At 47.0% G+C, this 14,844-nt stretch overlaps 1 protein-coding gene across 2 annotated transcripts in view; it reads right to left on the bottom strand.

The window, feature by feature from the left end:
• UBE2V1 (ubiquitin conjugating enzyme E2 V1) overlaps positions 1–7,792 on the bottom strand; it is a 31,785-nt gene extending 23,993 nt beyond the window's left edge. For both annotated transcript variants that reach the window (XM_025853277.2, XM_073884000.1), the window contains exon 1: positions 7,717–7,792. In XM_025853277.2, coding sequence (XP_025709062.1) covers positions 7,717–7,738 — 22 coding nt within the window. In that variant the 5' untranslated portion in view covers positions 7,739–7,792. The remainder of the gene's footprint in view (positions 1–7,716) is intronic.
• Positions 7,793–14,844: the final 7,052 nt, after the last annotated feature.

Raw genomic sequence — 14,844 nt, 5'->3', positions numbered from 1 at the left:
CACCTTGGGTGTAGAGATTACTTAAAAATAAAATCTTTAAAAAATATGTATTAGTGGAGTTCAGAGATTCTACAGACCTTGTATCAGTCACAAGTTAGGACATCATCCCACCTGAATGGAAAGCATAAGCTTAAAATCATGATACATTAATTTTAACAAAAGATTTCAGTGAATATATTTAAAACTTAAATCCACACATGCCAAAGAACAGAAACATAACAGGTCAGAAAAACTTAAGAATACTCCAATGTATGTTTAATCCCTATGGCACTTTAATCCACTGAATCAACCTCAATTTTAAGATTCCTAATATTTGTGTGTGAATCTGACACCAAAAGGCAACTGGAGAAGCAGCTTTAAGGGACAATACAGAGGATGTAAAAATGAACTCTTGCTCATCTTAATAAACTACTGAAAAGTTAACTATGAAAATGTTAAGATAACTTCACCAAGGTGCTAAAATATCACAGTAGTCCAAGATTTTTTAAAAGAAAATATTTGTCCTGTTACTTCAGAATTCTTTCCAGAAAGATTTTTCCTGGATCTGTGTTAGTATCAAAAGTCAGCCAGTTTTTCTTCTGGCTGAATATAAACTGAAAAGTCAGCAGCTGCAGGATATTACAAAAAAAAATATGACAACCAGGTTGAAAAAGCATGAATATCTGACAGGGTCTTACACCATGTCATAGTAAAACATTCAATGCAGTAATCTGAAACACAGCAACATATTAAAGTATCTGTGGTACAAAATGGATTTGAAGCCCTTTAAGACACCTTTTGGGAAAGTCCTGGCCACAAAGCAGCAGCTACTATAGTACGCCAATCCTGGAAAACCCTGGCATGGCTGAGCCTCACAGGTTTTCTCCTGAAAAGAAAGTTGCCAATTAAAACTGGTTTGGTTGCCCATTTAAGGAAGACAGTGAACTAAATAAACTAGGAGTCTGGTGCTACTCCCGTTCTGGAAAATAAGGAGACCTGGATGGTGATGCACCAGCTTCAATGTTCCTGAAAAGCAGATATAAAGTCAGGGGCAAGTAACTTTTATTCCTGAGCAACTGGCAAGCGCAGTCTGGCTGTGTAGTTAGTGCCTGCCCAGAGGAGCAGAACTGTTCTCTCCTCTACAGCAATCATCCTCCAAGGATGGTCCCCAGATCTACAGCCTACACATCACCTGGGAACTTACTAGAAATGTAAATTCACAGGCCCCATCCCAGAACACCCCAACACACTACAGAACTACTAACTCTGGAACTCTAAGGGTGGAGACCAGCAATTGAACAAGCAATCCTGGAATTTGGACACTAGTTTAAGAGCTGTTGATCTTGGGGAAGAAACAGTGGCAATCTGTCTTTACAGTCCAGACGATGGGACAACAAGAGCTGATGACAAAATGCGAGATGTTGGGTTTCTCTGACACTAGAGTGACCAAGGACAAGGACCAGATTTACTCTGACAGGTGGAGACAAAGAATAAGATGTGGGAAGTGTATCAGGACAGTTAGGGAAGGAGAGGACAGAGTTAAGTCTAGCTAAAGTCCCTCTAGAAATACCAACCAATCAGGACAAGAGCTTTCCTTTTTGAAAAGCTGAAGAGTCACTTTTGCTTCTGCCTTATCAGACACACTGTTTCTCCAAATGTGTCAAATTTATATATTTGGCTACATCAAAAAAAAAAAAAAGGCGAGAAAGTCAACAAATATTTACTGAGCACCTACTACGTTAGGAACTGTGCAGGGTGCTATGACATAACAGTGGAGAACGTGAAAGAATCCTGCCTTTGTGGAAAAGCACAGAAAACATGCAAGAAAGCAAGTAAGAAAACTTCAGATAAGGTGAGCGCTTTAGAAGAGAACAGAAAAGAGATGTAATAATGACAGAAGACTATACTGAATGGGGTGGTCAGGGATGTCCTTTCTGCAGAGCAGAGACCTTAAGAATGGGAGGCAGATCATTCCCAAAGGGGTTAGGGCAGGAGCAGAGGTGTGTGTGATACCATGTGAGGTTAGGGGGCGGGCAGGACCAAGACCACAGAGGGCCTTCTGGGCCCCAGAAAAGAGAATGATTTGAGTCAAAGTGCAAGGAGATTTCATTCTAAGGGCTTTCTGCAGTGGAGTGGTAGTTTCTGTTTTCAGTCTGCAAAAGATCATTGTGCTTCCTCTAGAGAACAAACTGGAAAAGGGTAAAACCGGAAGCTGGCTTCTGCAGTCTTTCAGACGAGAGATGGTTCTGGTCCGGCAGGAATGACAACAGTGGAGATGGAGAGGAGGATTTAGCATCTTTTGCTGGGTTATACCTACTGAACTTGTGACGGGTGGATGTGAGGATGAGGGAAGGACCCGACCCAAGGGCCCTGACTATCCACCTGTGAAAGAACTAATTGGCCAAGTCAGAAATGTCAACAGACCTGCCAGAGGCTGAAGAAATGCAAGGTGCCTAGCTGGAGAGAAGGCAATGGGGGCTAGAAGAATGATAATGGGGCCAAGAGCACATGCCCTGGAGCAGAACTGTTCTGCACCCTAGCTCCACAAGTCACTGGACCTGCACCTCAGTTTCTCACCTTCACGACACATGCCTGTCTTGAAGGACTGCTGTGAGGAGTGAGATCATTTAATATGACTGAATCTAATACACTGACTAGCACATAGTAGGCCCTAGAAGTGCACTTTAAAAAGAAGTCTGGGTGGCTCAGTCGGTTAAACGGCTGCCTTCGGCTCAGGTCATGATCCCAGGGTCCTGGGATCGAGCCCCACGTCCGGCTCCCTGCTCCGTGGAGGGCCTGCTTCTCCCTCTCCCTCTGCCTGCCACTCTGCCTGCTTGTGCTGTCTGTCGAATAAATAAATAAAATCTTAAAAAAAAAAAAAAAGTCTGGGGGTGCCTGGGTGGCTCAGTCAGCTGGGTATCTGACTCTTGATTTCAGCTCATGTCATGATCTCCAGGTTGTGCGATCAAGCCCACGTCAGGCTCTGTACTGGGTGTGGAGCCTGCTTAGGATTCTTTCTCTCCCTCTGCCCTTCCCCACCCTCTTAAAAAAAAAAAAGTCTGAAGGGCTTGCATGTAAATGAAGACAAGGCCCTACTTTGTAAATGACACGAAGAGCCCCAAGCCCAGCGAGTACTGAGCTTCCTTAAAAATGGACTTCACTGGGTGCCTGGGTGGCTCAGTCGTTAAGCGTCTGCCTTTGGCTCAGGTCATGATTCCAGGATCCTGGCTGGAGCCCCGCATCAGGCTCCCTGCTCCGCAGAAGCCTGCTTCTCCCTCTCCCATTCACCCTGCTTGTGTACCCTCTCTGTCAAATAAATAAAATCTTAAAAAAAAAAAATGGACTTCACTATCACTGGACAGCAGGTTACCCAGAATGAGACAAAGAGTGGCCCGGGCTGCTATAAAAACGGTCCCTGCTACAGCTGGCAGATCCCTCTCATTAAAGCCCTTTCTCTCACCATGATTAAACACTCCAACACCTAGGAGAGCATATGCCAAAAATCCATGCCTTTCCATTTCTTTCCTAAGATACTGGAGCAGGCTGGAGAGGGAGGTGGAGTCAATCCCCCTGGGCTCTAGTCTGAGTGCCACCACTCAGCCACCCTTCTCCCTCAGTAAAACTTCCTCTGGTTAGCTCACTGGGCTGTGGAGAGTTGGAGGAGATGACATAACAGGTAAGTTAAATTAAGTCAAATTACCTGGAAAACTCCAAAGTGTTTTAGAGTGTTAAATGTTTACTTCACCAAATATACTGCTCTGTACTTCACTGGGCCTTTTGGAATTTAATAGAGGATTCCTGACTTCACATGATGTATTCCACTTTTATCAAAGTACTGTAGCTACAATTCAGGTGAGAGTGAAGGGGAGGGAGAAAGAGAATGTGGTGAAGTGAAAAGCATGGTTTGCAAGTTACCACGAAGGGGAAAATCATAATCATCAAAATTAACCTTGGGAATCCCTGAAGAGGGCAATAGGTGGTAGTGGACCAACCTCCATCACTGGAGCAGACTGCTCCCGCTGAGCACTAAGTACATGAGGCAGTTCTCTGGAACGGAGGGCCCACGTTGTACAAAAGGTAGCTGGCTACAATCAGCACAAGACACTCACACGGTTAGACACACAGGAACAAGACCAACTTCACAGACTACAGGTTCTCATCTCCCATCTCCAGCTCTCCGGGAACACCCTTGAATGGAATGGAAGACTACTTAACCTCCACTGCCCATATGGTTAAATTTGCATGTGCCGAATGTGTACAGGAGGCCACTCCAGTGAACGCAAATTTAAAATCAGGCCCAGCCAGGGCTTATGCTTCTGGCACTCAGGTCTCTGGTTAACTGTCAGGGAAGCCTGTGGTGGGTGATGCTGGGTGAGAGGTAGGACCTGGCAACCAAGGGCTTGAGGTCCTGCAATCCTGGCCAAGACAGGAGGAAGTCACCTGTCACAGCACCGGCACCCTGAGGGATTCTCGTGGGCTTCTCACAGTCCACCCTCTAGGATCTATGCAGAATTCACGCACTGCAGAACCAAGGGAGGTAGCAAGGTGTTGCACCCAAGTGTTGAAAGCAGTGACCATTAAACAAACAAACAAAACAACAACGAAGGCCAGCCCTTTACAGGAACTCAAAGACTTCAGAGCTGTTTCCTGGCAACTAGAGGCACATGTTAATCAAGTGGCGTGTTCTAAACCTGACTAAGGAAGGCTTCAGGGCCCCAGACCAACCAAAGACTTCTCAGGGTTAGAAAGCAGGGGCTTGAACATTCATTTCGATTTAACCCATTTAAGGCCCTTCCGCTTCGACTCTCAGCAATCTGCACTCCTTCACTACATAGGGGCACAGGTCAGATCTTGTCATTCCCCTTTTTCTTTCTTTGTTTTTTGAAGCAGGCTCCATGCCGAATGTGGGGCTTGCACTTACAACCCTGAGTTTGAGAGCTGCATGCTCTACCAACTGAGCTAGCCAGGCACCCTGTCATTCCCGTCATTTTCAGACTCATTCATTCAATATTTACCAAATGCCTACTTCATACCAGCCACTTTGATGGCTTCCCTCCACACTGAATAAAATTCAAAGCCGTATCTCCCCAACTCATCTCCTTAACAAGCCTCTCGTGCACAGTAAGGACTTTAATCTGTTCTTTCAACATACCACGCTTGGTCCTGCCACAAGGCCTTTGCACTCACTGTCCCTACCCGCCCTGCCCATGATACACACTGCAGGCTTGGCTCCTTCCATCGTTTATATCAGTTCAAATACCACCATCTTCTCAGAGAAGCCTTCCCTGATCACTACTGCACACACTCTAACTCACATCACACAATTTCCTTAGGAGCACTAACTGCTGTCGGAAATTGGCTTAATTATTTATTCCTTTAATGGCTTTCCTCCTGACTAGAATGGAAGCTCCTCAAGGATAGGGGCTGTGTCCATCTTGTCCACTATTCGCCATGGGACATAACAGGACTTCAATAAATATCTGTTGAATAAACAGACAAAGGACTTTAGGAAGCCCACTATTTGGAGCAACTTAAAGCCCGTTCTATGTTATCTGAACCATGCCAAGTGCTCTTGACACTGGACAGCAGCTGATGACGTTTTATCTGACCGCATTAGCATTTATGAAGCACTCATCAATTGGCAGGGCTTCAAGAAGTTAGAATTAAGTAGCTGTTACAACAGATTGTAGGCAGCCAATCTCAAGTGACTGCAAACAGGGTTGAGCTGCAATATGACCATAATGCTGGCTGCCACAGGCACACTGTACCCCCACTTCAAAGCAACCTGACAGGGGTGCTATTATGGGGAGAAGTTTCCCACAGCAGTCTGGCCTGACTCAGCCTCTCTCTTCTGTGGCAGTATCTTAAAAAATGAATTGACTCAGCACTATTCCAGCTAAGACCAAAACCTAGGAAAAGGATGTGTCGTCTCTTCTATCCCTCATGGGGGACCCCACTGCTTTAAGTATAAAAGGCAGCTTGTGATAGGTCACTTTAGTCTGATCCCCGACAGCTAATTCTATTGCCACTGTAGCAGATAAGGCTGGCTCCTTGGGATATTGCAGGAGCAACATCCTGGAAAGATGGACTCCCCTCACCCTGTTCCCTTTAGTTCACCAAGCCTCTCCTAACAGTGCTGATGCTATGGCTTTAACTAGCCAGAGGATTTCAGTACCCAGGCTGGTGGCCCTGTTTGCTTCCTTCATCAGAGGTCACCCATCATCACCCTATCCATGAGGACTTCCTTGGCCAACATCACTGCGAGGTACCTCAGGGTACAGCCTCCTCACCATAAGGGGGACACTCAGTCTTCCCCCAAAACTTGCAGTTCCAGAATCTCTTTTGCCTTATCAACCCCTCTGGGGGACCTCCCCCAGCCAACCTTTACCCCACCCCCTCAAGAAGGCCATCTACGTCCATCTCCTGATGCCCGTTTGTGGAATGTTAACTCTGAAACAGACCCTTCAGGATTTGATCCTCTGGCCCATCTTAGCAGTGCAGAACAAGGAATCAAGTCTCAAAATAAATGCTGCTTCCTTAACCTACAAGGGCCTGAAAGAACTCCCCTCCCGCAAAGTATAGCTCCCTTATTCCCTCTTCTGAATCCTGGAGATGGGGGTTTGCTCAGCTTTCCTGCCCCAAAGTCGTCCAGAGTTCTATTTCATTTGTTCCTCTCCCCATGCTCATCCGCGCAATGGGGAACTTCCGAGCTGAACCCACATATCTTTTACCAACATCCAAAGGAATGTTAGGGAGTGACAAGCTCCTTAAAACAGACACTTCTAGGTTATGCTTCCCTCACCCAACAGAGGAGATTTTTCTTCTCTAAGAGAAACATCTCTGAAACAGGACTTTTTCCCACTCTCACCCACTGCATGAAGCTTCCATCAGTTGACCCTCCCGCCCCAGACAGACACCTCCAGGGCTCCCAATTTACCTGTTCTTCACCTAATATCGAAAGCTTCCGCCACTACCCCACTCAGAGCCTGCCTCCTAAAACCTAACATGTCTCTTCAAATAAAGCCTGATAATGACGGGGTCATTTCCCTTTGGAATACAAGAGATCGTTTTTCCCTTCTCACTTATCCCCTTCCCCCAAAAACCTGCCACCCCAAGACGCCCCCTTTCCAATCAGCGTAGAGATTTCTTCAGCTAACCCCATCCCCCAAACTAACGCTGGAACCGTCCCCTTAACCAATGGAGGATCCTCGGTCACCCCTTGAGATCCCGTTTTCTTCTCCCATCCATCCTAAGGGATTCTCTGAAGTCCCCGCCAAACGGACATCCCGAGGCTCCCCCTTGGCTCGGACTTCTAGCACTCAGTAAAGAACTCTCAACCGTTTTGGGGAGCCTTCTCATCCCCTAAAAGACCTCTTGAACTCCCCCAAGCCCCCAGGCTCGGTCTCCTCAGGAATGCCTCTAGGCTCGCCCCTCGCTAGCTCCGGCCCCTCATCAATGCCTTGAGGCCCAGTCCTTCCTCTCAGCGGGGCCCTCACACCGCCCAGGGGAGCCTGTGGGCCCCGCCGCGCCGCCCACAGGCCCCTCCGGCCCCCGCCCGTGCTTCCGGCCACCGCCTGCTCCTCCTCCCCACTCAGGCGGCCCGGGTCGCCACCGCGGAGCCAAGTGAACAGATGCAGCGCAGAGGCCCTGGTCCCGCTGCAAGGACCTTTGCGGGTCCTCGGTCCCCGGCCCAAGCCCGCGCCCCCTTGGCCGGCCGGGCCCGGCGCCCCAGCTCACCCGAGCCCGTGGTGGCTGCCATCTTGCGTCGCTGTCGCTGGAAGACCGGCCCCTTCTTCACCCCCCCCAGCCGGCCCCTGGCCCTTCTGCGCAGGCGCACGCGCGTGCGCAGACGCCGCCGCTGACGCCCGCTCCGCCGACCGCGCGACCCGTTGCCGGGAGGATTTTTTTCCTGCCTTTTCAGAGGAAGGAAACATGATTTGCGTGCGGGAGGGCCCAGCAACCTGCATGTCCCTCCCCAAGGTTGATGAGGCTTGGGAGGACGCGATTGTGAAGGATACAGAAGAAAAGAAAGCTTAAAAGAATCTGTTTTGCTTCGGCCATTTTCCTCTCTAGTTGGATCCTCACAATATCTCTAGCAGGTCGGGATTAATGCGAAAAATGAAACTTGGGGGGGGGTGTTCAGCGATTTATCTAAACTTAGCTGTTAAGTGGCTGAGTCAGAATTTGAACCCACGCCAGATGCTCCTGAGCCAGAGAGGGTTTGTTTTGGGGCATTAAGGTGTCAGGGAACGCACTCACTCATTCATTCATTCACTCATAATCCATTTATTCCTCCAAAGAAATACTAAGACCTACTCTGTGCCAGACGCTGTGCTAGGTCCTGGGAATGGATATACATCCCTGAAGTCTGCCCTTACGGGCTTACATTCCAGTTGGAGATAGAGAGCTAGTTAACAAAGAAATAGGAAAGAATATAACTATGATAGGATAGAGAGTAAACCAGGGAAGGGGCAGCAGGGGGTGGTAAGGGAGGGCCTCCTAAAGTGGTCACATTTCAAGAGAGACTGCATGATTAGGAGGTAGAGGGAACAGCATGTGCAAAGGTCCTACAGACACATATTTACAAATACATGTTAATCCAAGAAGGAACTGATCCTTTATCATAAATGGTCGAAGAAGCCCTGATAGGCATGTAGAAACAGGCTGAGAGAGGTGAAGGGATTGCCTCAAGGTCACACAGCTGAACACCGTCAGAGGAAAGATGGGGATTTTCAGTACAGAGGAACAAGGAAATGGGAAGTCCTCATCCAGCACAACCAATGCATCACCTTGTTCTGACAGCAGTGCCTCCTAAGCATTTCTCAGCTCGATCTATTTTTCCCACTTAGGGTAGACTGCCCTTGTCTCCCACTTGGGTGATCCCAGCAGCCTTTATTCTTGCCCCCATGGTCCATTCTCTGTATGGCAGCCAAAATTTGCTCAAAACACCCTTCAGTTAAATCTTTCAGTGGCTCCCCATTTCCTTTTGATAAAATACAGACTCTACAAGTTGCATGGCCATAGAATTAACATCCAACAAAGACAATCATCAAATTGAAAGGAGACCTAGTATAATCTTGCCGGAACAACGGGACTCTTCAGGGCAAACCACGGTGGATAGCCACCCTAACCAAAGGCCATGGACCTAGGGCCATGACCAGCGAAGCCACTGAAGTGTCTAGGGCTTTCACTTAAGTCTCATTTAAGGAGACTTTTATTCTTAGGTCTCAGCTCTGCACTTGCACGATCCTGCAAGTGAATACTTTCCTAAAATTTGCACCCTGGGTGCCTCTTTCCCCCGTCCTTGGCACAGGCTGTACCTCTGGGACTTGCCTGTACCTCTCCTGCTATACTGACCCTTTTCAAGGGTCTGCCTCCTCAGGGCTTTTGCCTGTGCTATTCCCACTCTTCAGTTCTCAGATCCAGCCTCCCCCCTCAGGGAAGCTTTCCCTGATTTCTCCAGGTCCAATTCAGCTATAATTGACTCTCCAAGTGCCACATGTCTCTCCTTCCCAGCACTGGCAACAGGGAATCATCTTGAAATCCTGTGTATCACGTGATTCAAGTTTATCTTGAAAAACACAAAATATTTGCCCTGGACTTTGGGTCATTGTAAAGCGTAGGGTGGCAAGTGGGAAGCATTTGGGCTCCTAAAGTGGACTCACCTCTGGAGCGAAATTTTCTGGATTCCAGTGCTCTTTCACCACTCCCTTTGCTGTGTGACTTCAGGCAAGAGATTTGAATCTCTCTTGGCATCAGTAACCCCCTCCTGAAAAGAGGAGTTAAGTATCAACCTCATGGGGTTGCTGGAGAGATAAAATGCTTTGATAAATCCCTTTAGTACAGAGGGAGGAGGGGACACTAGAACAGCTGATATTGACCAAGCCGTCATACCCAGTTTTTAATCCTCACAACAACTGGATGCAGCAAATTCTAGGGATATCCCCATTGTAGAGATGAGAAAACAGACTCAGAGCTAACAGGAGGAGCGGTGAGGATGAAAACACGAGCCACTTATCCATGATGCTCCTAAGCGTTTACTCGCATAGATTCCTTGGTTCTCGTAGGGAATTTCTGGCAAGCAAAATTGACAGGAGAGCAAATTCCCGTGCAGAAGACCTCACAGGAGGAGTAGGTTAAGCCTGACGGCCAGGGGCATGCTGGGTATTATAGTTCAGCGGCGTCGCGGAGCCTATCGGGAGTTGTGGTCCTCCGCGCCAAAGCTCCCTCGGAGAGGCTCCGCCCCCCTCTCTCGGAAGTCTACAGCCAGTCCCCAGAGCCGGATTCCTCTGGTGCCTGCGCTTCGTCTTCGCCTTGCGCTGGAGCTGGTAGCTTCAGCTGATGTGGCTAAGAGTTGTGTTTATTGGATTGTTGGGAAGATTAAAATGGTTAATGGAACTAAAGAATTTACAAAAGGCCTTGACACAGAGCAAGTGCTATATAAGTATTAGCTACTCTTTTTCTTATTATTTCTTATTATTTAATCCTCGGTGACCCCTGCAAAGTAGCTTTTATCATCTGCTTGTCAGATGAGGAGACTGAGGCTCGGAAGCGTTAGAATGCTTTCCCAGGGTCACACAACCAGGAAGGAGTAGGAAGGAGTAAAATCAGGTTTGGAATTCAGTTCTCTTAACCCTGGGGCAACTTCCGTTGCCTCTAGTGGAACCTGGGAGGTTTTAAGCAAAGCGTGGAGCTGCTGAAGGAATCCTGGGGCTGTTTACCTATAGGTTTCTTTCTTTCTTTTCTTTCTGGATTTTATTATTTTTAAGTACTATCAATGCCCAACATGGGGCTCGAACGCACAACAGCGAGATCAAAAGTCGCATGCTCTTCTACCGACCCAGCCAGACGCCCCTACTTACAGGTTTCTTAAGACATGAGATAGTAAGTCTTTATTGCTTTAGCTGCTCTTAAAGGTGGGTTTTTGTTACCTACAGTCAAAAGCATCCCTAATAGGTACAGGAAGCTGGCACAGTGCCCCAGCGAAGAGACACAGATGTGGACTGTTCCACAGTGTTCATTCAGAGACTATTCTCAACAAGGTGGGAAAACATCTGGTCAGTTTGGGAATCTCTGTGATGTGAAAGGCATAAGTAGTATATTCAAAATGTAAAAAAATGCAATATACTTTTTATAAAACTGGTAGTATTATTTTTTAGAGCAACACTCCTCAAACTAGACTGTGCACACAAATCACTAGGAATCTTGTTAAAATGCAGATTCTGATTGTGTGTGTGTTTGGGGGGGCGGGGGTTATGCTGAGATTCTGCATTTCTAACAAGTGCCTAGGGGATGCACAGACCACACTTTGAGTAGCAAGCTTGTGGATAACATTGTATAATTTTATGTTTATATTTCCAATTTATAGTTAAGAAAAAACCCCAACCTCCTGCTATAACTTTTATAATACAAACTACAGAAAGTAAAGCTGACAAATTGTTGACAGAGGCAGGGTCATGGGCACCCGGAAGACAGAGTCAAATGCCTGGGGAGGGGGTCTGTGGTTGATGGGGTGTGGGAGACACATTTGTTAATGGCATTTCATGGCACATACATGGAATTATATCCCTTTGGGGGGGGATATGCTATGTCTGAAGTTTAGCATTAATATGTTTTATCTAACATTTGATGAACTTGCTGAAGTCTGCAACCCAAAAGGGATGGGAGTGCGTGGAGTAGGGGGTAATGGTACAACATATTTACTCATTCCCCTCTTGATGGACATCTGAATTGTTTCCATTGGCTTCTTCCTATACAATTTATTTCTGTACTGTCTGAATTTTGTATCATCTGTTACTTTTATGGTCAGGGAAAAATAAATAAGAACCAGAAGTCTGGAGTGGCCGGGGTGGGGGAACCAAAGGATGAGTTTCCCTAAATTACAAAGAATCCTTGCAACTCATCGTGAAAAAAAGATAAACACTCCAAAAGAAAGATGTTAATCATAGCAAACATTTGTGCAGGATTTACTATGTTCCAGGAGCATAGGGTTTTGCATATATATATATATGCAAAATTTATTTTTGCATATTTAAAGATTTTATTTGTTTATTTATTTGAGAGAGAGAATGAGAGAGAGAGAGAGCATGAGAGGGAGGAGGGTCAGAGGGAGAAGCAGACTCCCTGCCGAGCAGGGAGCCCGATGTGGGACTCGATCCCGGGACTCCGGGATCATGACCTGAGCCAAAGGCAGTCGCTTAACCAACTGAGCCACCCAGGTGCCCGGGTTTTGCATATATTAATTAATCTTCACAACTACCCTATACATTCAGTACCATTATTATCCCTTCTTACAGACGAGGAAACGAACACAGAGAGGTTTAGTAACTTGGCCAAAACACAATCTTGTAAGTGGCAGAGCCAGGATTTGAACCCCAAGCTCTTAACCACCACTACCCTGCTTCCCAAGAAAAATAAGAAAAGGACATGTACAGAGTAAGGAAATGAGGTAAGATACCCGATCTCACTCAACATTTTGCATTTTAGTGATTCTAAGATGCACATTTTTACGTTCAAACATCTCTGGAATCAGGATGCATCTTACAATCAATGATCGCTTAGATTCAATGAAATAGAGTAAGAGAAGTGTAAATTAAAACCAACTATCAGATTGGCAAAGGACAAAACACTTGATAACACACTGTGTTGGCAAGGGTGTGGGGAACCTGGCGCTCTCCAAAGTTGTGAATTTAGATGGGCAATTGGAAGGCAATTTGGTGTGAGCTATCCGAATGGAACACAGACATCCTGGGCCCAACAATTTGGTTCCTAGGACCTGACCCATCAGGTCTACTGACCCTCATGAGTGAAGACATAAGTTCTCCCATGCACACAAACAGCAGTTCGTATTACCCAAGATTGAAATGTCCAAAAAAGACGAGTTAAAACATGAAAGTCCATTCTGAAGTTGGAATGCTACACAGCTGTCAAAAAGAGGAAAGGAAGGAGTTGATGGAACACTGTCTCCATAATACACTAAGTGAAAAAAGGCAAGTGCAGAACTGTTTATGTAATAGTCTACCTATCACGTGAAAATGGGGGCAGGCATGCCTCTCTGCCTGTCAGAGGGACTTGCAAGGGTCTTGTTGCAATAATGGCATCTGGGGAGGGAAACGGAGGGCTTGGAGAAACTCGAGTAGGAGCAATTTACTCTTCACTCTAGATCAGGAGTTGGTAGACTTTTTATTTTTATTTTATTTTTTAAAAGATTTTATTTATTTATTTGGCAGAGAGAGAGACACAGCGAGAGCGGGAACACAAGCGGGGGGGAGTGGGAGAGGGAGAAGCAGGCTTCCCGCCGAGCAGGGAGCCGGATTCGGGGCTTGATCCCAGGACCCTGGGATCATGACCTAAGCCAAAGGCAGACGCTTAACGACTGAGCCACCCAGGCGCCCCCTAGGAGTTGGTAGACTTTTAAAAAATTTATTATTATTATTTTATTTTATTTTTTTGTAAAGGGCCAGATAGTATTTTAGGCTTTGAGGACCGTTTGGCTCTCAACTTTGCCTCTGTATTGGACAAAATGCAAACGAATGTGTGTGGCTATGTGCCAGTAAAACTTTACCAACACACTGAAATTTGAACTATGTGTTAGGGGATACTCTTTTTTTTAACCCCCCCCCACCAACCACTTAAAAAAAAAATGCTCATGGGGCCATGATTTGGCTCCCTGGCGGTATCAGCTGACCCCTGATCTAGATCTTTTTGTATTGATTCTTTTATTCTTTACCTTATGCATGCATTACCTATTAAAAAAATGTTTGGGGCGCCTGGGTGGCTCAGTTGGTTAAGTGTCCAACTCTTGATTTGGGCTCAGATCACGATCTCAGGGTCGTGACATCGAGCCCCGTGTTGGGCTCCACGCTCAGTATGGTCTGTTTGAGGTTCTCTCTCTCCCTCTGCTCCTCCCCCTGCTCACGCTCTCTCTCTCTCCCTCTCTCTTTCAAATAAATACATAAAATAAAATAAAATAAAATAAAATAAAATAAAATAAAAAAGTGTTTAAATGGCAGCTTGAAATTTTTAGGTTTATCAAAGGGGGTGGGGTTAAAGTTGGGGATAGGTGCCCCGCCCAGACCCCTCTAGAAGAAGCCAGCACAGAGGGGAGTGCATGACATTCCCAGCCAAGTGGGGAAGGCGTCTGCCCTGCGTTGCTTGCTACCTGCCCCACTCCACCACCAGATAGCAGCACAAATCCACTGAAAAGCGGGCCATCCCCGCAGAGCTGGGAAGCTGAGGGCAGAAGTCAGCCGGTACACCTGTTTTATTTTGCCTACCATCTGTTTAAAAAAATGGAGCCGGCATTTAAAAAAAATCTGGATTTCTGGTTCCTCTTTAATCAGCTGAAGTGAGCAGCCGCTGCCCTCTGGGCCTGAGGTCCCCAGGGCATCCCAGTCCTCAGTGTCAGCGGCTCTTTCCCATCCTGCTGTGTAGCTGTTTTTTCGCAGGGGACACAATTCTCACTTGCCACCTGCCTCCTCACCTCCATCCCTCCACTGGGGCTACAGGCTGGTGTTAAAGCATAAGGGCTTTGGGGCAGATTAGGGCTCAGGTCCCAGGCCTGCCATCTATCAGCTGTGTGACCTTGGGCCCGTTCCATGACCCCAGTGCCTCAGGGTCCTTGTGTGCAAATGGGGCTGAAAGTACTCACCTCTCAGATTCAATGCATGCAGCTCCGTGCAGTCTGGCGGGTGGTCAGTGTGCGTGGATAGGAGCGTTTTCCCCTGCCTGCCCCTCACAAGCCCTTGTTTGCAACACCCCGCCCAATCTCACAAATGACCCCAACACAGACACAAAACATAACTGAAGGTTCTGAAGGTGTTTTTCCAGCCCCTGGGATTCAGGAGCAGCGAGACAAGTCTGCGT

This window comes from Callorhinus ursinus, unplaced genomic scaffold (genome assembly GCF_003265705.2).
Source record: "Callorhinus ursinus isolate GAN/ISIS: 27379988/994484 unplaced genomic scaffold, GSC_fseal_2.0 scaffold53, whole genome shotgun sequence".
In the NCBI taxonomy this organism is placed as follows: domain Eukaryota; kingdom Metazoa; phylum Chordata; class Mammalia; order Carnivora; family Otariidae; genus Callorhinus; species Callorhinus ursinus.
The sequence above is the reverse complement of the archived record's forward strand: the minus strand, read 5'-3'. Positions and strand labels throughout refer to the sequence as shown.